This window comes from Cucurbita maxima, unplaced genomic scaffold (assembly GCF_002738345.1).
Source record: "Cucurbita maxima cultivar Rimu unplaced genomic scaffold, Cmax_1.0 Cma_Scf00063, whole genome shotgun sequence".
Classification (NCBI taxonomy): Eukaryota; Viridiplantae; Streptophyta; class Magnoliopsida; order Cucurbitales; family Cucurbitaceae; genus Cucurbita; species Cucurbita maxima.
This window is the reverse complement of record NW_019272079.1, coordinates 365,221-387,591: the sequence shown is the minus strand read 5'-3', so window position 1 is coordinate 387,591 and position 22,371 is coordinate 365,221. Positions and strand designations below refer to the sequence as shown.

At 36.0% G+C, this 22,371-nt stretch overlaps 1 protein-coding gene across 1 annotated transcript; it reads left to right on the top strand.

The window, feature by feature from the left end:
* Positions 1–14,430: 14,430 nt before the first annotated feature.
* LOC111472043 (protein LIKE COV 2-like) lies at positions 14,431–20,174 on the top strand. The gene is made up of 7 exons (XM_023117737.1): positions 14,431–14,647; positions 16,013–16,065; positions 16,150–16,259; positions 16,952–17,119; positions 18,440–18,537; positions 18,669–18,792; positions 19,841–20,174. The coding sequence occupies exons 1-7, from the start codon at positions 14,543–14,545 to the stop codon at positions 19,951–19,953; spliced, it is 771 nt and encodes a 256-aa protein (XP_022973505.1). The 5' UTR covers positions 14,431–14,542; the 3' UTR covers positions 19,954–20,174.
* Positions 20,175–22,371: the final 2,197 nt, after the last annotated feature.

Genomic DNA, 22,371 nt, shown 5'->3' with positions numbered 1-22,371 from the left:
ATTTGATGGGAGTCCCACATTGATTGGAGAAAGAAACGAGTGACAGCAAGGATGCTAGGCCCTGAAGGGGGGGTGGATTGTGATATCCCACATTGGTTGGGGAGGAGAACGAAACATCATAACAGTGTGGAAACCTTTCCCTAGCATACGTGTTTTAAAGCCTTGAGGGAAAGCCCAAAAGGGAAAACCCAAAGAAGACAATATCGGCTAGCGGTAGGTTTGAACCGTTACTTTCAATTCTTTTAAGTCTTTCTTAGACATCATATCCTCACAATCACTCTCATTCAGACATAATCTCAGTTCATTTATGTACTCCTCTTTTATTCTGATGTCATAGTTTATATTAGATCTTTTAATCATTGAACTACTATACAATGAATAGATTGACTTTCAATAGCAAACGATACCTACGATAATACAAATATGAAAAGTTTTCGAGTCTCTTTCGAGTGGTTATACTAATCCCATCAATGTTCATTTAAGCAATGATAACCCAATTGACAAAAAAAAAGTGAAAGATCGAAGAGAATGAACCGAAAGTAGTTTACTTTTTTCAAGTGAAAGTCGAAAGAGAACAATAAGGGTTCTTTTTCTTTGGTTTGAGTAAGAAAACGAAGTGCTTACCATCACTTTATAGATATCACTTTCAAACATTTGAGCTACTTCTATTTTGAGGCATAAAAATATTGCACTTTTAAGCATCATTTTCAGCCACATTTTCCTACTTTAAACATGTGCCACTTTTTATTTCAATCTTTGATGTTAGATCCATTCAAACCAACCCGAGTAATTTAAATTATGTTATGAACTTCTTTAAATTGGGTCGGGTTTAAATAAATAAAATTTTTATGAATTTGGTTCGTTTATGAATTACCCTAAAATTAGATTGGATTGTATTGAAACAACGCATTTGAGATCCCACATCATTTGGAGAGAGTAACAAAACATTCTAATAAAGATGTGGAAACCTCCACAAACACGTTTTAAAATTTTGAGACTGACAGCAATACGTAACAGGTCAAAACAGACAACATATGACGGTGATGGGTTGTTAAGTAATTTTTTAAAATATATAACAAATTAAGTGGTAAATCTTTATTAAACGTTTGAAAATAAATAAATAGATGTTTACAAACTAAACGAGCCAAAGTGGATAATATCTAGTAGATGTTTTACAAACTAAACTAACAAAGTGAACAATATCTATTTGATGTTTTACGAACTAAACTGACTAAAGCAATATTTGTTAGCGGTAGGCTGGACAATATCTGCACGATGTTTTACATACTAAACGTACCCAAGCAAACAACTTATGCTAGTGGTGGATGTTGTAGTCATTTTTCAAAATATATAACAAATTGAGGGGTAAATCTTAATTAAATGTTTGAAAATAAATAAATAGATGATTTACCGACTAACATTTTACCTCTATTAAAAACAAAATTTTGAATAGGCTATCTGAATAGCTCAAACTATCCGAGCTACAAAATTTTATGGTTGGGTTGTGTTGGATTAATTATTTAATAAATTTTGTTTTTGTTGAAAAAATTTATGACCCGAAAAATTGGATTTGATCTAAAAAATGTCTCGACCTGATAAAAAAAATAAGGTCTTTGTTGAAAAAGAAAAAGACTGAGTAGCATTACGAAAGCCGCTGAACTTCAGACTCGAGTTGAGAAAGAGGGCTAGACCGAATAAAGATGCGGAAGGTTGGATGATGAAAGTCTCACATCCGCTAATTTATGGAATGATCATGAGTTTATAATCAAGGAATACTATCTCCACTGGTGAGACCTTTTGGGGAAGTCCAAAGCAAAGCCATGAGAGCTTATACTCAAAATGGACAATAACATACCATTGTGGAGAGTCGTGTTCATCTAACGTGGTATCAAAGTCATGCTCTAAACTTAATTGTGTCAATAGATTTGTAAATCATCAAATGTCGAACAAAGGACTCCATAAGAAAAAGGAATCGAGCCTCGATTAAGGGGAGGCGTACTTTGTTCGTGGGTAGGTGTTGGATGATGAAAGTCCCACATCGGCTAATTTAGAGAATGATCATGGGTTATAATCAAGGAATATTATTTCAATTAGTCTGAGGCCTTTTGAGGAAACGCAAACCAAAGCCATGAGAGCTTATGCTAAAAGTGAACAGTATCATACTATTGTGGAGAGTCGTGTTCGTATCATACTATTGTGGAGAGTCGTGTTCGTATCATACTATTGTGGAGAGTCGTGTTCGTATCATACTATTGTGGAGAGTCGTGTTCATTTAACATGAGCGAGAGCAACTAATAGAGCAAATTTTGACTAAGCTCAATATGAAATCCGATTTTCTTGCAAGACTCCTTCGGATAAGGAAAAACTCGAGCGATTGCTGAACATCTAATTTAACGCGGATTCAACCAATCATATTAGAAAGGAAAAAAAAATGAAAAATTGAGTGGAGAATTAGAACTTACCCCATAATGATAGGAGTTGGCATAAAAAGCAAAGAGAAAAAGAATGATTATCTTATGAGAAGGAGAATCTCATATACATTGAATTTGTATCAAAATGTTGTCATCTCAATCATATCCATCTTGGATTTTGGAGGCCTTGAGGAGTTTCAATATGACTATGAAATCATATCATTAGAAATGACTACAAAATCTCGAGAAAATGACAATATCTTAGATCGATTTCATATCTATTCCTTTGATTTCATGTAGCTATCAAAATATTTTTTTCGTTAATCATCGACTCATAACGAACTTCATAAAGTAGTGTTGATCGTGAGATTTATTGGGTTCAGTTTTTACGTTTTCTAGACTAAACCCATCCCCAACCGATGTGGGATCTCACAATCCACCTCCCTTCGAGGCCCAAGGTCCTCGCTGACACTCGTTCTTTTCTCCAATCGATGTGGGACTCCCACCAAATCTACCCCTTATAAAGAGTGTGCTCAACGTTCTCCCTGACACTCGTTCTTTTCTCCAATCGATGTGGGACCCCCTCAACGTTCTCCCTGACACTCGTTCTTTTCTCCAATCGATGTGGGACCCCCACCAAATCTACCCCTTATAAAGAGTGTGCTCAACGTCCTCGCTGAGGCTCGTTCTTTTCTCCAATCGATGTGGGACCCCCACCAAATCTACCCCTTATAAAGAGTGTGTCCAACGTCCTCACTGACACTCGTTCTATTCTCCAATCGATGTGGGACCCCCACCAAATCTACCCATTATAAAGAGTGTTTTGATCTCCTCCTCAACCGATATGGGATTTCAAAATTCACCTATGGGACCCCACCAAATCCACCCCATTTTGGGGCCAGCATCCTTACATGCACATCGCCTCATATCCACTCCTTTTCGGGGCTCTGCATCATCGCTGACACATCACCTAGTGTCTGACTCTAATACCATTTGTAACAACTCAAGCCCACCGCTAGCCAATATTATCCTCTCTAGGCTTTCCCTTTTTGGGTTTCCCCTCAAGATTTGTCTCGTCTGCTAGGACAGGTTTCCACACCCTTATAAAAAGTGTTTCGTTCTTCTCCCCAACCGATGTGGTATCTCATATGCGTGATCTACCTACATACATCCAATAGTTCCAACAACGACACTTCACCTATGATAGTGCTTACAATCTTAAAAAATTATAAGATCCCACATCAATTAGAGAAAAAAAACGAGCATCAATGAGAATGCTGGCCCCGAAATCCCACATCGGTCGAAAATAATAAGAATAAAAATTATAATAAAGATACAAAAGCAAACATGATAAAGATGGAATTATATGTACACGTCAAATTCCAACTACACATCATAATTGAAAACTTTAAAGTTCGTTGAGATTTCGTGAAGCCTATCTTTTAATTACCACTTTTTGTTTGTTTATATGATTTATTCTTGTTTGGAATTTCCACGTGTATTCAGTCATATAACTAAATTAATAAATTATTATTATCCATTAATTTTAAAATAAATTATATTCAAATGACACGTTGGATTCTTAGCTTTTTATTTATGGATAAGATTGCTGAACCTCAATCTCTTTGACCCTACAAAACTAAATCTCAATCACAAAGCATGTAAAGACAAAACAAAAAATCTATTAAAAAAAATAATTAATTAATTAATTAATTAAAAATTTTAAAATTATTCTAGTTTAATTTAAACACTATCTCAAAAATACTCTTAAAAATTAATTATCTTTTAAATTTTAAAAAAAATTAAAAAGCGCTTACGGTTAGCATCATATTTACAAAATGCACGAGAAATTTCAATATATAAACCGAAACCATCTACCTACATATATTTTTTTTCTATTTAAGGATATTAATGGTATTTTTGAAAACTTATAGGTAATTTGGAAACGTACTATTAAAGGCTCCGTCCATATAGTATTAATAAGGGTATTTTTTAAACATTTTGAAAAGCTATAAGAGCATTTCTGAAACAAACTAGGAGAAGAATGACCAGTATTTTTGTTTGTGTTGGATGAAAGTCTGACATCGGCTAATTTAAGGAATGATCATGGGTTTATAATTAAAGAATAGTATCTTCGTTGGCTAAGGTCTTTTGGGAAAGCCCAAAGCAAAGTCATGAGAGTTTATGCTCAAAGTGGATAATATCATACCATTGTGATGAGTCGTATTCATTTAACATGTTTAAATTGCCTTTAGCAGTAAGTGATGTCCCATGTTTCCGATATAATGTTTAATATTCAACTTTAAACAGGTAAAGGGGAAAGTTTTGGTAAAAAAATAAAAGAACTTTGTAATGATCCTATGTATGTCTAAGAATTTCTAACTAAGTCTAAGAAAATAAATGCAACTACCCTATGCATGTCTCATGGTCTCGGTGTATGTCTAAGAATTTCTAACCTAAGTCTAAGAAAATAAATGCAACTACCCTATGCATGTGTCATGGTCTCGAAATGCGCGATATTTAGTATCTTGTCTTTACTTGAAATAGAAGTAAATGCAACTACCCTAAGCATGTGTCATGGTCTCGAATTGCGATGTTCTATGCATGTGTCATGATCTCGAATTGTGATGTTTAGTGTCTTGTCTTTACTTGAAATAGAAGTAAATGCAACTGCCCTATACATGTGTCATGGCTTTGAATTGTGATGTTTAGTGACTTGTCTTTACTTGAAATAGAAATAAATACGACTACCCTATACATGTGTCATGGTCTCGAATTGCAATGTTTAGTAGTTTGTCTTTACTTGAAATAGAACTAAGGCAATGTTTAATGTCTTGTCTTTACTTGAAATAGAAGTAGAACAGTCAACAAGTGACCCCACTGTTGGGTTTAGATGCAAACACATTAAATCATGAGTGAGATCTATCATATGCAACTACCCTATGTATGTGTCATGGTCTCGAATTACGATGTTTAGTGTCTTGTCTTTACTTGAAATAGAAGTAGCACAATCATTAAGTGACCACACTGTTGAGTGAGGTTAGATGCAAACACATAAAATCATGAGTGAGATCTATCATATCAGTCTATATTCTTTAGGCAGTTATCCTAAATAGGCTAATTGGATGTGTATTTATTGTTCTACACACCGTCCACATGTGCGAGTAGGGACTCATCAGTCGGTTCGCACACCTCCTGGGCCCCTTTCTTATCGGGCGAGCATTCTCTAGTAGCTGTTGGTGTTGGACACCCATTTAGAAATGCGCATTATAATAAATGTTATAATTTTTTTCATCCCTCGTAGTGTATGCGTCTGTACTATCATAAATGAAGAAAGCTCTCGATGCATGAACACACAACGATACATGAGGTCCAACATTTTTCCTTTTTCATTATCAAGTATGACAACCCCTCTAGCATTTTCCTTCATATCATAACATAATCATAACTTTTCATGTAATTTCGAAGTTGAGTATCATGTTGAAACATCATATTGCATGTCATTCATATCATACATCTTATCATGTCACGTGTATCATATTATAATCATATCATGTCTCCCAACATATCATGTCATACTGTATATGTATCATATCATAAAGCATATCACAATATGTGTCGTATCGTCAAACATATCATACCATAACATAGATCGATCGACCGATAGCTCTCTCTTGAATATCAATTGAAAAATGCAGAGAAAAAATTATTCTACTCTATTTCTTGTCTTACTTATCTCCATCTTATGAACGAGTTTTTGAGAAAACTCATAAGATCAAATCAGTTCAAATGTCATACTGAAGAAGAAGAATGTTCAAATGAACATAGAAGAGGAGAAAATCTCACCATTTCAAATACTGTCAAGAGTATCAAATCGCCAGAATTGAAGATCAACTCCAAATTGGACTATTCCAAATCTCTTATACTCCAACATCGCGAAGAGTTTACTTATCTTCACGTTGGACTTGTTCAAGTCGCCGTAAAATCATTGTTTAGACTTGGACTAGATATTCCGGTCCTTATCTCCCTAAGAGATAAGAGACATGAAGACTTCTAAATTTTTTTATTGGGAATGGTTCAATCCAATCTAGAGAATGGACCAGTTTATTTCAATTGTTATCCAAATTTTACTTTGTCGCTCCACGACCCGCACATATTATCAGCCCTTATGTTGGACCTACAATCAAAAAACTTGAACATCAAGACTGAAACTCATTCTTCAGTCGTCATATTCAGGGTTTATTATAAGCTCATGAATATAAATATTTCTCCAAGAGCATTAAGATCGTCGCCAAAATGATCGACTATGCTCATAGAGGCAAATATTGGAAAGTCTTCCGTGACCGTTCCAAAAACTCTCTCTTGGGATCAAATAACCAGAAATACTCTCTGGAAAATAGAAGATGCAAATCTTCCAAAAAGAAAGAAATCTCAAAATCCGGTACAAATCATTGAACATGACGATGGAAGCGTTGAAATAAAGTTCAGCGAAGAACCTTCGTCAAATTCAAAAGTAAAAGAATTCCTGAATTCTAGACCAAGCACTTCGGGAGTTTCAAGACTTACGTACGACTCCTTAAAAGTAAAGGAGGTCAGTTATGATCAAAGAAGAACCTCCATTCACAATGAAGATGGCTCGAGATCTCCAACCCATACTGATATAGATACTTAATCCGTCTACGAAAGCCAGCTGAACGTCATTACAACTGATTTCCAGATAGACAAAGAATTTTTAAAGACAGATTTTATGTCAACCACCAACTCTTCAAAAAGAAATGTCTTCTTCCAAACCTACAAAGAAGCTGAGCGAAATGAGTTAAGAGCTTAGTGGTATTTTCATATGGAAACCGTAGAAGAAAATATACCATTCTTCGAATGGTTTGAAGAAAATATTTTGCAAATATGCACCTTGACTCAGAGAAACTGGAAGACTACCAGAAAAGGCGAGGTATATTCAAAACATCCTCTGTTGGAAGAAGTAGAATTTGACAACTACTACGGAGTAAAAGTCAAAGCCAGTCCTTTCAAAACTATTCGAGAAGAACTAGAAAGGGGTAATCCGACCCTAAAGGATATCGAGAATATCCAGCATCAACATAATTATTCAAACAAGATTTTATCCACAATCTCCACTCAGCTTGAGAGTATCGAGGAAAAAATCTCGAAGAACTCTGGTACTCTACAAGGACAAGCAGGCAGCCTCTACCAAAAGTCGATGAGTCAATCCCAATACTCAGACCAGAAAATCTCGACATATTTACGAAGAGGATTTCAAAAGAAGAGGCTGCAATGACTAAAATAGAAGAAAAGTTGGATAGGATTCTAAATCCTGGAATTACACATCAGGATTCATCTGTCAATATCGTTAACAATGACGACGAAATCCAGGAATTCAAAGACGAGATTGTAAATGAGGTAGAAGAACCTCTCTACAATCGAATTGAAAGAATCTCCAGGAGATGTCAAAATAATACCAGTAATTAGAAAAATTGGTATCCTCAACCGTCTTTTCCAGATATCAATTCGAGACGCTACAAACTCAAGCTCATTACGATGGTCTAGCAATCTATGAATGGAATATCAATGGATTGTCCGACTATCTGATAGTGAATGTTGTCAATGAAATGATGATGACCGCAGGCGCGTATAAATTACAGGGGCATAAATCCGACCATCGAATAGCTCAAGTTTTAGTGACCGGATTTATCGAGTAGCTCAAAGACTGGTGGGACAAATATCTCGACGAAGGAACTCGACAACAGATATTAAACCACTATGTTGTTAGGCCAACTACTCAATCATCAAAGAAGAAGGTCCATCAACTAGGACCGAAGTACAACATGAAAGGGTAGAGGATGCTGTCAACACCCTCGTTTATACCCTCATAGAATTCTTCGTTGGCGACCCCCTGAAATACCAGGAGAGATCCGCTGAAATACTCATGAACCTGAAGTGCCCTACCTTAGGCGATTTTAGGTGGTACAAAGACATGTATTTCAGCAAAGTTCTCATTAGAAGAGACAGTTCATTGGAATTTTGGAAAGAGAATTTTGTCAATGGAATACCAAAACACTTCTCAAGAAGGATCAAAGACGGTCTTAAGACAAAGTATAATGGAACAATTCCATGGCAAACTTTTTCATATGGATCCATAGCATCCTTCATCATAGAAGAAGAACTCAGACTTTGTAATGGGTCAAAGATTCAAAACAAGCTCAGTTCTTCGATATCAAACAGAAAAGAGCTCGGAAGATTTTGCGATCAGTATGGATGCAAGGGGATAAAAGCTCCCTCAACCTCTAGAAGAAAGAAGGTTAAAACATATCCAAAGCCTTATAATTAATACAGGCCTAGAGAAAAGTATCAGAGTAAACCCTGCAATCTCAAAAGCCAACGTATTCAAAGAAGAGGTATACTCCTACAAAAACCCATAGAGGAAAGAAAAGGCAAACTTGCTTCAAATGTCGAGAAGAAGGACACTATGCTAATAAATGTCCAATCAAAGGAAAGATCAATGAGTTGGATATTGATCAGGAGCTGAAGGATCAACTACTACAACTAGTTCTAACCGACTTAGAACAATCCAGAGAGAGAGATCCTCGAACTTCAAGAAGAATCCGATTCATATTCTAGCACAGAATACGAATCAGAACAAGAAGGAAAAAGGACATGCGAAGGATGCATAAATGTCCTTACAACTTAGAGATTTCATGACAATCTCTAAGCCACCTGAAAAGGAAGAAAGAAATCCCTACAGACTTCAATCAGTTCTCCAAAGGTTTGAAAAACCGAGAGAACTCACTACTCAAGACCTACAAAGAGAGATTAATAATCTCAAACAAGAAGTACAAGCATTAAGATCTGAAACCAGGTCAGAATCTTATATGCTTCGCCAAGAAATTCTCAAACTTTAAGAAAGACTGCCCAAACAAAGGGAAACGGCGCAACCAAACCTGGACGAAAATGATTTTCAAAGTTCCTTTGTTGGAATCATCACCACTCTCAATATCAAAAATAGTACGCTCTCGTTACCCTAAAAATTTATGATTTCAAAATCACATTAAAGACTCTCATAGATACTGGAGCCGATCAAAATTGCATTCAAGAAGGCTTAATACCTACAAAGTATTTTGAAAAAACTACCGAGGGCCTTAGAGGTGCAAACAACAACAGACTCAAAATTAAGTACAAATTATCAAAAGTCCATGTTTGTAATGACGGAATTTGCTTCATAAATTCCTTCCTTTTAGTGACAAGAGGAATGAATAAAGAATTGCTAACATTCTATAAAGCAGAATTTGATGATCTTTTGTAGAAGGGTCTTATTAGGCTATCAAAGAGTCTCTGGTCATGCGCGACTTTCTACGTCAACAATCAAGCAGAAAAGGAACGTGGAGTCCCGTGACTGGTAATAAACTACAAACCCTTAAATAAGGTTTTGGAATGGATTAGATATCTGATTCCAAATAAATCAGATTTAATGCAAAGAATTTCAAATGCCGAAGTATTTTCAAAATTTGATATGAAATCAGGATTTTGGCAAATCCAGATTTCGGAAAAAGACAAGTACAAAACGGCTTTCAATGTCCCTTTCGGATAGTGCGAATGGAACGTTATGCCATTTGAGCTAAAAAACGCTTCATCTGAATTTCAAAAAATTATGAATGATATTTTCAAGCCTTTTCAATTGTTTATATTGACGATGTTCTGATTTTCTCTCAGAACATCGATCAACATTTTAAGCATCTTCAAACATTTTTTACGACAGTCAGTCAAAAGAAACTGTTTAGTTGTGTCTAAACCAAAAATTAAACTTTTCCAAACAAAAATCCGCTTTCTTGGATTTGAAATTCATTTGGGTTTTTAATTAAACTCATCCAAAGGTCGATTGAGCTTGCTTCAAATGTTCCAGACCAAATCACGGATAAGACCCAACTCCAAAGATTTTTGGGATGTCTCAATTATATGTCTGATTTCCTTCATAATATCAGAGCCATTTGCAAGCCACTTTTTGAAAGCTCAAAAAGAATCCCAAGCTCGGGATTAAAGAACACACCAAAACAGTCCAAAAAATCAAATCCCTCGTCAAATCAATTCCGTGTTTATCTCTGATAAACCCGAGGGCTAGTTTAATAGTAGAGACCGACGCATTCGATATTGGATATGGAGGAATCCTAAAACAGTTCCTTGACAAAAAAGAATCCACTGTCCGTTTTAATTCGAGAATATGAAATTCTACTCAAAACTCAAAAGAATTACTCAACCGTAAAAAAAAAAAAAAAAAAAAAAAAAAAAAAAAAAAAAAAAAGAAATACTTTCGAAATTTAATTAACAAAAGAAAACAGATTCCAGGGCATCTAAATTTCTTTTAGAAAAAAGATGTCAAGAATCTTGAATTAGGAGATGGCAATCAACTTTATCTTACTTCGACTTTCAAATTTTGTTTATAAAAGGGTCGAAAAACCCTTGGCAGACTATCTCTCAAGAGAGTTCTTACTCTCGAAGAAATCTTCTCCCTAACCGATCTCCTTCAGCCTGCAATGACCAGGAAGAAAATGGTGGAAAAAGGAAAGAAGCCCATTGCTTCTTCTAACACTCGTACTCCAATGACGTCCGACAGCTATGTGATGGACGCTGGTTTCACATTGGTGACCAGGTCTAAAGCGAGACTTTCTAAAAAACAAGCGGAGGTTATCACTCCAACGAGACCTTCTGCCTCTTCAACACGGTCATCTTCCTCTTCAACACGACCATCTACCGTTACTCCATCGAGACCTACTGTCTCTTCCACTTCAAAGGGACCTTCTGTCCCCTCAACCTACTCGGACGCAGTTGTTCCCGTTCGATTTTCTCCAGTTCCTAAAATCATGACCTATTTTCAAAAATTTGTGTCTATACCAGAAGCTCTGGTAGAACCAAAATACGACGATCCAAAGATCAGCGAGGTCGTCAAAAAAGCTTATCCATCGGGATTCTTTTATATCCCGGAAGATCTTCATAAGACCAGAAGGTTTTATGAATTCATTTTAGTCGACACTAAGTTTGTCGAAATTACTTATATTTCGAGTCGCGATGACCCTTCAAAGATCACGTACTCAAAATTAAAAAGTTTCAAAGTCATGAATCCGACGTATTGGAATCAAGATCCGTACACGTAGAAAACTTTTTTAAAACCTTTTGTTCCTCATTCTTTCTCATACACAGATTATCAGATGGCATGGTTAAATGTCATTTGGTATCAAAATTACGAGCACTCTTGGTTTATTCAATTCTGTTAGAATGCTCAGAAAATTCATTACTCATTTTGGTTCATAAAATGGTAGAAAATCTTTGGATCAGCCAAAGATATATTTCCCGCTCCAACATGAATCGTTCCACTACTTTGTTCAAAATATATTCAAAACTTCATTTCCATTAGCCATGCGCTTTTGCGTATACTTTCAAATTTCTTGTATTTTAACGTGGAATTTTCAAATAAAAGAAACGGAAGACCAAGTAAAATGGTCTTCAAAGTTATCAAAATCAAATTGTGGGATAAATATACTTATACCCACGCGGATCTCAAAGCAGTAAAGATCTGGTTATCTAAGAAGAAGAACTCCGAGTTTCTTAATTCAAAGTCTAGGCTACTTGCTGCATTAGCCCAGACAACTTCAGAAGCCGATTTTCAGAAGCTTCTTCAAGAAGCCGCATCGGTCGGCTCAACATCTTCTCCTTCTATAATAGAGGAAGAAGAGGAAGACACAATTTACGATCTCAATGATCCATTTTTGGATTCTCCCTATAAAAATGATCATCTGCAAATGACTGAATAGTCGTTAAACTATTTGTATAAAATATGTATCCCGACATATTCTTACCATTTTTGTTTCTTTATCCTTTATCTTTCTTTCTCTATTATTTTGTTTTTCACTTTTTCCACTTTCATGCATCATGCTATAACATAACATATCATAGTTATATCATTTCATACGCATATCATAGTCATTGCATATCATAAACATATCCTAATCATATCGTTCTTTGAACAGTTCAAGCATATCAAACATATAACATGTGTAGATCCATGGGACGCATGTCATCATACAAACATCAACTTTTAACCAAACCTACAGTAAGACCACTTACTTGGCTGGCCTATGCCGAAGCTATTAAACATATAACATGTAACATAGTGTATCATAAACATATCCTAATCATATCGTTCTCTGAACACTTCACGCATATCAAACATATAACATGTGTAGATAGATCCATGGGACACGTGTCATCATACAAACATCAACTTTTAACCAAACCTATAATAAGACCACTTACTTGGCTGGCCTATGCCGAAGCTATTACGACCCTTTGATGCTAGTTTAACGCTGCTCTCTAAAATTTAATTGAGTCCAACATCATAAATTAGAATTCTAGTATGGAATTGGTCCACCTAGTTTTGCATAAAAAAATTTAAACTTACTCAAAAAATTTAAACTACCTACTACAAGGTAGTTATACTAACCTTAAATGCTTCCAAATAATTTAAACCAGAAGGAAATAGTCCAAGCACCGAATTAGCCAAAATGTCGGTCTTGAGTCATCAAAAAGTGTATTCTCCGACTGGGTTCGAATCGTTCAAGTGAAATGCTAAAATGAAGTGAGGGACCTCCTTTTTATAGTGAAGGTCAACTCCCGAATTCTCAACTTAAATGGCCATGAATCCATAGTATTCAGAGCACAATATTAATAAGAATGATAACAAACCGACTATATTCTCCGACTGGGTTTTAATGATAACAAACCGACTCATAATTACTAAAAATTCTAGTCTTTTGAAGTGTTTGTAGTGTAGAGCTCGAAATAATTGTCCCAGTGCCTTTTGAATCTCTCCGATCAAAACTAAAACGAATAACTTACCGTCAAAATGAAATTGAAGGAAAATATTTGATCCCATGGCTAGGGTGCATACATGATTGGGATGAGTTAATTGATTTTGTGACGGTGAGTTAATTTTTAGATTGAGTTGAATTTGTTAGGAATTATTCCCTAAATTAACGAACGGGGACTCACTCCCAACAATCCTCAACATTCCTCCTTTTAATTGAGGCTCGACTCCTTTCTCTAGAGTCCTTGAATAAATCACCATTTGTTCGACACTTTAGTCACTTTTGACTTTACCTTCGAGGCCCATAATTCTTTGTTCAATATTTGAGGATTCTATTGTCCTAAGTTTAGGGCATGACTCTGATACAATGTTAGGAATCACGGATCTTCACAATTGTATAATATTGTGCACTTCGAGCATAATCTCTCATAGCTTTGCTTTGAGCTTTCTCAAAAGGTCTCATATCAATGGAGATAGTATTCATTGCTTATAAACTCATGATTATTCCCTAAATTAGCCGATAGGGACTTAGTCCCAACAATCCTCAACATAATTGAGTCGGGTTGTTTAGCTATTTATTTTTGTAATTATTTTTTTAAAAAATCATACTTATCCACCCAATGACTAAAATCTTATAAAATTTGGATATAACGTTCATAAGTTATAAATACTTAAAGCATCGGCGTTTACAGAGTAAAAGAAGGTTCAGGAGAGTTGCCTATTTACCGATTCAATAACGGAAGGAAATATCATAAAAGGTTTCGGAGTTGTTAAGTTTGATTCTAAACACTATTCATTTTCTCTCCTATAAGGGTCTTGAAAATAGCTTTACCTCGTTTAAGAAAAGAGCTACTCAACAAACCTGCAAGTCGTCGTAAGGCAAAAGTTGATGGGTGAAGGAGGGAAGCGACTAGTCGCTTCTGGTCAAACTTCTATCAAACCGACCGCTACATAAATAAAGAGATTCATATACTAGTCATGAGTGATAGTGAATTCGTCAGCTAGGACGAAACCGAGCCACTAATGGAGCAGTGAAGGAGGCATACTACATATATACTAGAAAATTTAAAAAACATAAAAAAATAATAATAATAATAATAATAAATAAATTATATATATATATATATATATATATATATATAAAAGCCGCGCTGGGCAGTTATCGACTCAAACAGCCAAAGACTCATTCTCAAATTCAAAGAAAAAAAATTCAACGAACGAGCGTCGGGAAAAAAGCTAGAGTTTCGACCTTAGTCTTCCTTCAATGGTAGATAATAGAGAATCCACTTCCGTTCCGATGATCGAATCTGATCCCGATGATGATACTCCGAAATCCCCTCCACCGTCTCCCAATTCATCCACTCGCAAGGTATTCCACTCCATTTTTTAGCGTTTTTACTCGTCTTTTATCATCTAGCAAATCTTTTTCTGTTGATTATATCGATTCTGTGTGTTACTTCTTTATCGAAGCTATTCTAGGTTTCATTCTAGCTGAAATGGTACTTTTAGTTGAAGGATTAATAGAGAAGGAAGAGGAATTAGTCTGTGATTGGCGATGGGTACTTAGGGATTCTCTTCTCGGCGTGATTATATCTTCAGGAGAAATATTTTACTTGTTTAAATACTACAGAAAAGGGAAGCTGTTTACTGATATATGAGTCATATGATATAGAAACGGTTGGAAGAAAATGGTGAACTTAAAATCGCTTTCGAAGGTTTTCCTAATCCCTCTTTTCTTGAAAATCTGGTGAAAGTTTCTTCTATGAAGCTTTCAGTGAATTTATTGATCATGCGCCTCTTATTGATATATCCCTTATGAATGGTGTTTCTCATAGCCTCGTGTAAGAAACTTGGTGGTGCATTCCTTTACTGACTATTGTGACTAGAATTTTGAGATCTCACATAGGTTGGAGAGGAGAATGAAGCATTCTTTATAAAGGTGTGGAAACCTCTCTCTAGCAGACGCGTTTTAAAAACCTTGAGGGGAAACTCGAAAGGGAAAGTCCAAAGAGGACAATATCTGCTAGCGGTGGGCTTAAGATGTTACAAATGGTATCAGAGCTAGACACTGGGCGATGTGCCAGCAAGGAGACTAAGCTCCAAAGGGGGGTGAAAACGAGGCAATGTGCCAGCAAGGACGTTGGGCCCCAAAGGGGGGTGAACTGGGGGGTCCCACATCGATTGGAGAAGAGAACGAGTGCTTGCATCGTTGGACTCCAAAAGGGGGTAGATTGTGAGATCACACATCGGCTAGGGAGGAGAACGAAACATTCTTTATAAGGGTATGGAAACCTCTTCCTAGCATACCTGTTTTAAAAACCTTGAGGGAAAGCCCGAACGGGAAAAGCCCAAAGAGGACAATATCTGTTAGCGGTGGGTTTGAGCTGTTACAAGAATTTTGTGGAATCTTGAAAATTTTCTTTTGAAATGGGGCTGTTGCTTGTTGTAATTTGAGAATATGTGGCTTCAACATCCAAGCCTCTTTTAAACAATGAAACAATATGGTGTATTTGAAGTTACAACCCTAGTGACAGAAGTCAGCTTAGGAAAGGTGAAACGCAAAACTGGCCTCTGTTTTTTGGCCATTTCTTGGTGCTAGAGAGTACTGGGAGGGTTTTCTCATATCCACCCAGCATTTCATGTTTTCCAGCTAAATAAACTATTTTATGGATTATGAGTATCCTTAAAAAGAAATTGGTATTTCAACCATGTCAGTTATTGGGTTTTTTTTCAGGCTTGCTATGCTGTTCTCCAGAGTTGGGTCTCAAAGAAGTTCATGACTGGATGGTACTGCTTTTCTGCTTTGTTTACATCAATTTCTACGTCTTCCTTTCCAACTATACAAGATTTTGATAAATGATGGAATTGCAGTGTGGTTCTGTTTCCTGTTGCCATTACATTCTTCACCACGTGGTGGTTTATCACATTTGTCGATAGCTTCTTTAGCCCGTTATATGCCAGACTTGGAATAAACATATTTGGTATGACTCTTATGATCCAGATTCATTGTTCTTGGTTAAGTTCTGATGCTTTGGAAAATATTTTTGTTGACTTCTTACATTTACGGACTCTCTGTTCCGTTCCGTTCCGTTCTTTTGATTTTATTTTCAATAGAAGATATAGCTTTAGATTTATCCCTTCTGTGAGATCCCACATCAGTTGGGGAGGAGAACGAAACACCCTTTATAAAGGTGTGGAAAGCTTTCCCTAGCAGACGCGTTTTGAAAACCTTGAGGGGAAGCCCGTAAGGGAAAGCCCAAAAAGGACAATATTTGCTAGCGGTGGGCTTGGGCCGTTACAAATGGTATCAGAACCTGATATCAGGCGATGTGTTAGCAAAGAGGCTAGGCCCCGAAGTGAATTGGGGGGTCCCACATCGATTGGAGAAAGGAATGAGTGCCAGCGAGGACATTGAGCTCCGAAGGGGAGTGGATTGTGAGATTCTACCTCGGTTAGGGAGGAGAACGAAACACCTTTTATAAGGGTGTGAAAATCTTTCCCTAGCAGACACGTTTTAAAAACCTTGAGGGGAAGCCTGAAAGAGAAAGCTCAAAGAGGACAATATCGGCTAGCGGTGGGCTTAGGCCATTACATCTTTTCATTTATAGATCACTAACTTCTTCATTTTCTTACGATTACGATATGCATATTCCATAAATGATTTTTGTTGCAGGTCTTGGATTTGTTTCGTCGTTGATATTTATACTTTTTGTTGGTTTATTTGCTTCGTCGTGGACGGGTTCCACTGTTTTTTGGCTAGGAGAATGGTTCATAAAAAAGATGCCCTTTGTAAAGCACATTTATTCAGCTTCCAAACAAATTAGTGCGGCCATTTCTCCAGGTACCTCATGTGCTTTTGTTTGTTGATGTATCTTTGAATCTCTTGTTTTCCTATTTTTATAGATGGACTTTAAATGCGTTAATCTTGTTTTAAGTTACTGATAAATGGGGGATCTATAATATTGTTAGTTCATGTTCAATTAATCTTCATCAATTCTTTTCATCCTAATATTGTTACATATGATAAAATTTCTTTTGATGATGTATGCTCGATAGGATGGTTTACATTAGTTTAAAAGTTTTATCTTTTTACTTTGATGGTGATTTAACTTGATAATATCATTGGAGGTCCTGAATTCTAATGGAGATCCCTCGTCGGTTGGAGAGGCAAATGAAACATTCTTTATAAGGGTGTGAAAACCTCTCCCTAGCAGACGCATTTTAAAAACCTTGAGGGGAAGCTTATAAGGGAAAGCTCAAAGATGACAATATCTGCTAGCAATGGACTTGAACTGTTACAAATGGTATTAGGGTCAAGCACAGGGTGATGTGCCTGTGAGAGGGGAACGAAGCATTCTTTATAAGGGTGTGGAAACCTCTCCCTAGCAGACGCGTTTTAAAAACCTTGAGAGGAAGCCCAGAAGGGAAATCCCAAGAAATATAATATCTGCTAGCGGTGGGTGGCTTGGGTTGTTACATCTAATCTTTCAGATTTATATTTTGTAGTAATTTGGTTGAAATTTGGTCAATAGTAAGTAGATGGAATGAGTTTGTCAAGCCATTGTGATCACCATCCTACGAGCTACCTCGACAACCAAATATAGTAGGGTTAAGTGATTATGGTTACTTATTCGATAGGGTAATTTTTATTAGTATCATTTTCTTTTGGAAGCTACTTCACATTTGGTGAGATTCCACCTCGATTGGAGAGAGAAACGAGGGCCAGCGAGAACATTGGGCCCTAAAGGTGGGTGGATTGTGAGATCCCACATTGATTGGAGAGAGGAACGAGTGCCAGCAAGGATGCTGGACCTCAAAGAAGGGTGGATTGTGAGATCCCACATCAGTTGGGGAGAAGAACGAAACATTTTTTAAAAGGGGGTGGAAATCTCCCCCAGCAGATGCATTTTAAAAACTTTGAGGAGAATCCCGAAAGAGAAAGCCCAAAGAAGATAATATTTGCTAGCAGTGGGCATGAGCTGTTACACATTTTCTTGCTATTGCAAGGCCTCGGTACATTAATATCATTGTCAAAATCTAGTATAAATGTAAAATTTTTATTTTGGTGATTGCTTTTTCTAATTGTTTGGGTAAAAATGACAGCATTATGAGGTATAACTAGTTAACGGATTTCGTTCTATCTTTTATTCCTTTTGCACAGACCAAAGTACCACAGCATTCAAGGAAGTAGCCATAATACGGCATCCTAGAATTGGTGAATATGCAATTGGTTTTATTACCTCATCCGTTGTTCTTCAGGTATTTTGTCTGTCCAATCAGTTAATTTCATAATGGTTCTTCCAGTTCATCATAGGTGTTGCAGTCCTGTGATTCTAACTTAGATGTATTGACTTGGTTATGCCTTAAGTAAATTTTGAATGATAACGCAGATGAATGGATATGAAGAGTTATGCAGTGTTTATGTTCCCACGAATCATCTATATATCGGTGACGTTTTTCTTATTAATTCTGAAGATATCATACGACCAAATTTATCGATCCGAGAAGCCATAGGTCAGTGTTTTCTTTTGATGAAATTTAATAAGATGTTCTTTCTCATGTTGATGGCTTTATTTACATGTGATTTATAGCGAATAATTAGGACTTTTTATTTGGTCTTGATTTGAAAACTCATGATTACTTCAACCTCCTTCTCTGGAATTAGAATGGAGTTGGATCTATTGAGATGACAAATTATTTACTTGACCTTATTCCATTAACCTTATTCCACTCACCCAAATTGTAGGAGCGGAATATGTAACCGTCTCAGCCCACGGCTAGCAGATATTGTTTTCTTTGAGCTTTCTCTTTCGAGTTTCCCCTCAAGATTTTAAAATGTGTCTGCTAGGGAGAGATTTCCCCACCTTTTATAGAATGTTATGTTCCCCTCTCCCAACCGATGTGGATCTCACAATCCACCCCCTTTGGGACCCAGCGTCCTTGCTGGTACTCGTTCCTCTCTCTAATCAATGTGGAATCTCACAATTACACCGGACGATGTGCCAGTGAGGAAGCTGGGCCTCGAAGGATGGTGGATTGTGAATCTACATCGGTTGGAGAGGGAAACGAAGCATTCTTTAAAGGGTGTGGAAACCTTTCCCTAGCAGACGCGTTTTAAAATCTTAAGGGGAAGTTCGGAAGGAAAAGCCTAAAAAGGATAATATTTACTGGTGGGACTATAGAAGAAGCCTCTCACTTAGTCCCCAAAATGTTCAGCCCTCCCATTCTCCTCCTCGGATGGCCCATTTTCTCGTCCCCATATCCAAATCTTTTCTTAAGAAAGATGAACCAAGTAAAAAACTTAGGGAGAAAACAAATATAATTTCAAAAACCAAAAGTTTACCGAATGAAACTTACCTTTTTTAGTTTTCAAAATTTTTAAATAGGTTTTGAAAACACTTTTAGAAACTAGAGAACAACACATGAGTGTTAGGTTTATAGGCTTACTTTTCAAAATCAATAAAGCTAAAAATAAAATAGTTTGCATCTTCAATAAACAGCTCTCTCCATTTTGTTATATGTAAGGCAATATTATGATGAGGCCTTTATTTGCATAATGCAGAAATCATTGTTTCAGTAGGAATGACAATGCCACGGGTGATATCTCCTGTTGAAAGAGAAACGATTCCACGTCAAAATAATATGATCCAGTTGAATAGAATGACTTCCATTTGAAAGCTTACACGGTATGATTTATAGCATCTACTAACTAATCTTAATCTTAACTTGTAACTTTGCACATAACTGAACTAGTTACTTTAGAGGATCTTCGAAAATCGGTATGTATATTCAATAAATTATTCTACTCTACTGTATACACATCCAATCTTGTCAGTTTTTTGCTGTTCATTTGATGCCTAAATAAATTACACAAAGAATAGAGCCATTGGCTTTCATATTCTCACCTTTCATAGATGGAGGGCTTCTTGATTTCTTTCATCTTTGGTCAATGCCAAATAATTGTGTTGATAGTTCGGTAAACTCAAAAGAAGAAAAGAAAAAAAAAACTGTGGTGCTCATATTTTCATTTTCTTAGAGAGAACTAACGCTATAGAAACAAGGGCGGATTTAATGCTCTCACTTTTCTCGAAAAGTAGCACCCGGAGATGAAAGAGTGGACGAGCTCCTCCTGTTCGGACCATGGTATGGTATGCATGAAATAGAGATGGTTACAAATTTGTGACATGAAAATTAGAATAATTTCTTGGATTATTATGCATTTTAATTTTCTTTCGATGGGTGAATTCAAATATCAAATCAATAGTTGGGAAACCGTGGCAATAGAACACTGATTGTGCGGTACTTGTTCTAATCTAGCTAACAAGTCAGCCGTGTGAGATTCAGATTTTATGGATAGTATTAGCAAATGCTTGAACTTTGGATCATGTTTACGATAAATGGTTTAAAAAATGTGAGTGGGGAAAATACGTTGAAAATAATTTTAGAGAAAGCAATATTATAAACTAAAAAGGATTAAATAGCAACCACGGCTTTGTTAACATATACCTTGGGTAGGAAGAATTGATGGTCACATTCCTATAATTCGTTTTGAGGCATTTTAACCCCGATTTAGACATGATTTTGGTGACCGATAATATACTCTTGTATTGACACAACAAGAGTACTAAAGGTCCATCTTACATAAACGGGAATTTACATAACAATAAAAGTGTAGAAGCAAAAAAATGAAGTCATAAAACTTTTAAGTCAGCAGCTCTTCTCGTCACGACATATCGTGCCCTTACCTTTACCTGTAAACATTTGAAAAATATGAATATTTAAAAAACGATATTAAGTAAATAACCTCGTATTGGAATTGGATATATTATTTGTAAAATCTAGGATTTTAAAATCCATTCAAAATTGGCACAACTACTCATCACATACAATAAATAGTTGTTTCAAAAATCACAAGCTACCCATCATCACATCAAAAAGTAGCAGGGGAAAAATACTATTTAGGATCCATTCGCATATAATTGTTTAGTTAAACATATAACTTCTTACTTAGATCACATATTTTGTGATATAACTTTATACAAATTCATTATATATATAGTACCTCGAGATTAATGGTTTGAACCAATTCGTTTGTAACTATTAAAATTGGATCGTATCAATAGTATTGCTAATATAAGGTACCCTAACCTTATCCATATACCATAAACTCCTTTAATAATTTATTAAACATGATTCTTTAGTACATAATCTACTTATTATTAAAAATTACAATAATAACATGGATTTACATTAAAAGTTGGTTTATAACATAATTTCATTATCATTGTATGATAATCTCGACTCATGTTGTCAAATAACTCAACTAACGAAGAAATATATCTTCAATTAAGAGACCAGATATTTGAATCTTTTACTCCCATGGTTCGTGACTAAATAAACCAAATTTACTTGCTTTGGTTAATGATATACTAAATTTTTAATAGCTTTTTCAAAATTATTAATATGAAATACTTGCACTGTTCATCTGTACTGTGTGGATTGCAATGGTCTAAGGTAAAAAAGTTCCCCCAAAGAGGTATCGAATCAGTCATTGATCCTGACCGACTACACAATACAACAATTTTTCCTTTCCAACACCTCAAAGTTAAAAGAGCTAAACTCAAGGCTACATAGTTCAACTTCTCCCTCACGGATCCTTTTGACATATCATTCTCAGCCGCTCAAGAGTCAAGAGCCTATAAAAACCAGGCTATCTCTCTCTTGATATTTATACTCAATATCTTAAAGTAATAAAGTGACCTTTTGGCATAATATTCTCAGTCGTTCAAGACTCAATAGCCTATAGGAATCTAGATATCTCTCTCTTGATATTTATATGCAATATCTTAAAGTAGTAGAGTGACTACTCGTAGTTCCTTCCTTGTTAGAGTACTCATGCAACAGCTCATAGCTACTGTATGCATGGGTGTAACGACATATGAGCTACTGTATGCATGGGTGTAACGACATATACCTAATGTATTCATATCAAATACAGGAAGAAAGAGAGCTACAAAGGGAAAGTAGGATAGAGAGGGAGTACGAAGGTGGGAGATAGTGAAAGAGGATAAAGAGGAAGGGGGAGAGAGAGAG

What these genes read in the sequence shown, in the direction of transcription:
- LOC111472043 (XM_023117737.1), top strand. Translation starts at nt 14,543, where the DNA reads ATGGTAGATAATAGAGAATCCACTTCCGTTCCGATGATCGAATCTGAT. An exon ending in CCAATTCATCCACTCGCAAG is followed by an intron (nt 14,648 to 16,012) that starts GTATTCCACTCC and finishes GTTTTTTTTCAG; the next exon opens with GCTTGCTATGCTGTTCTCCA. An exon ending in TAGTGCGGCCATTTCTCCAG is followed by an intron (nt 17,120 to 18,439) that starts GTACCTCATGTG and finishes CCTTTTGCACAG; the next exon opens with ACCAAAGTACCACAGCATTC.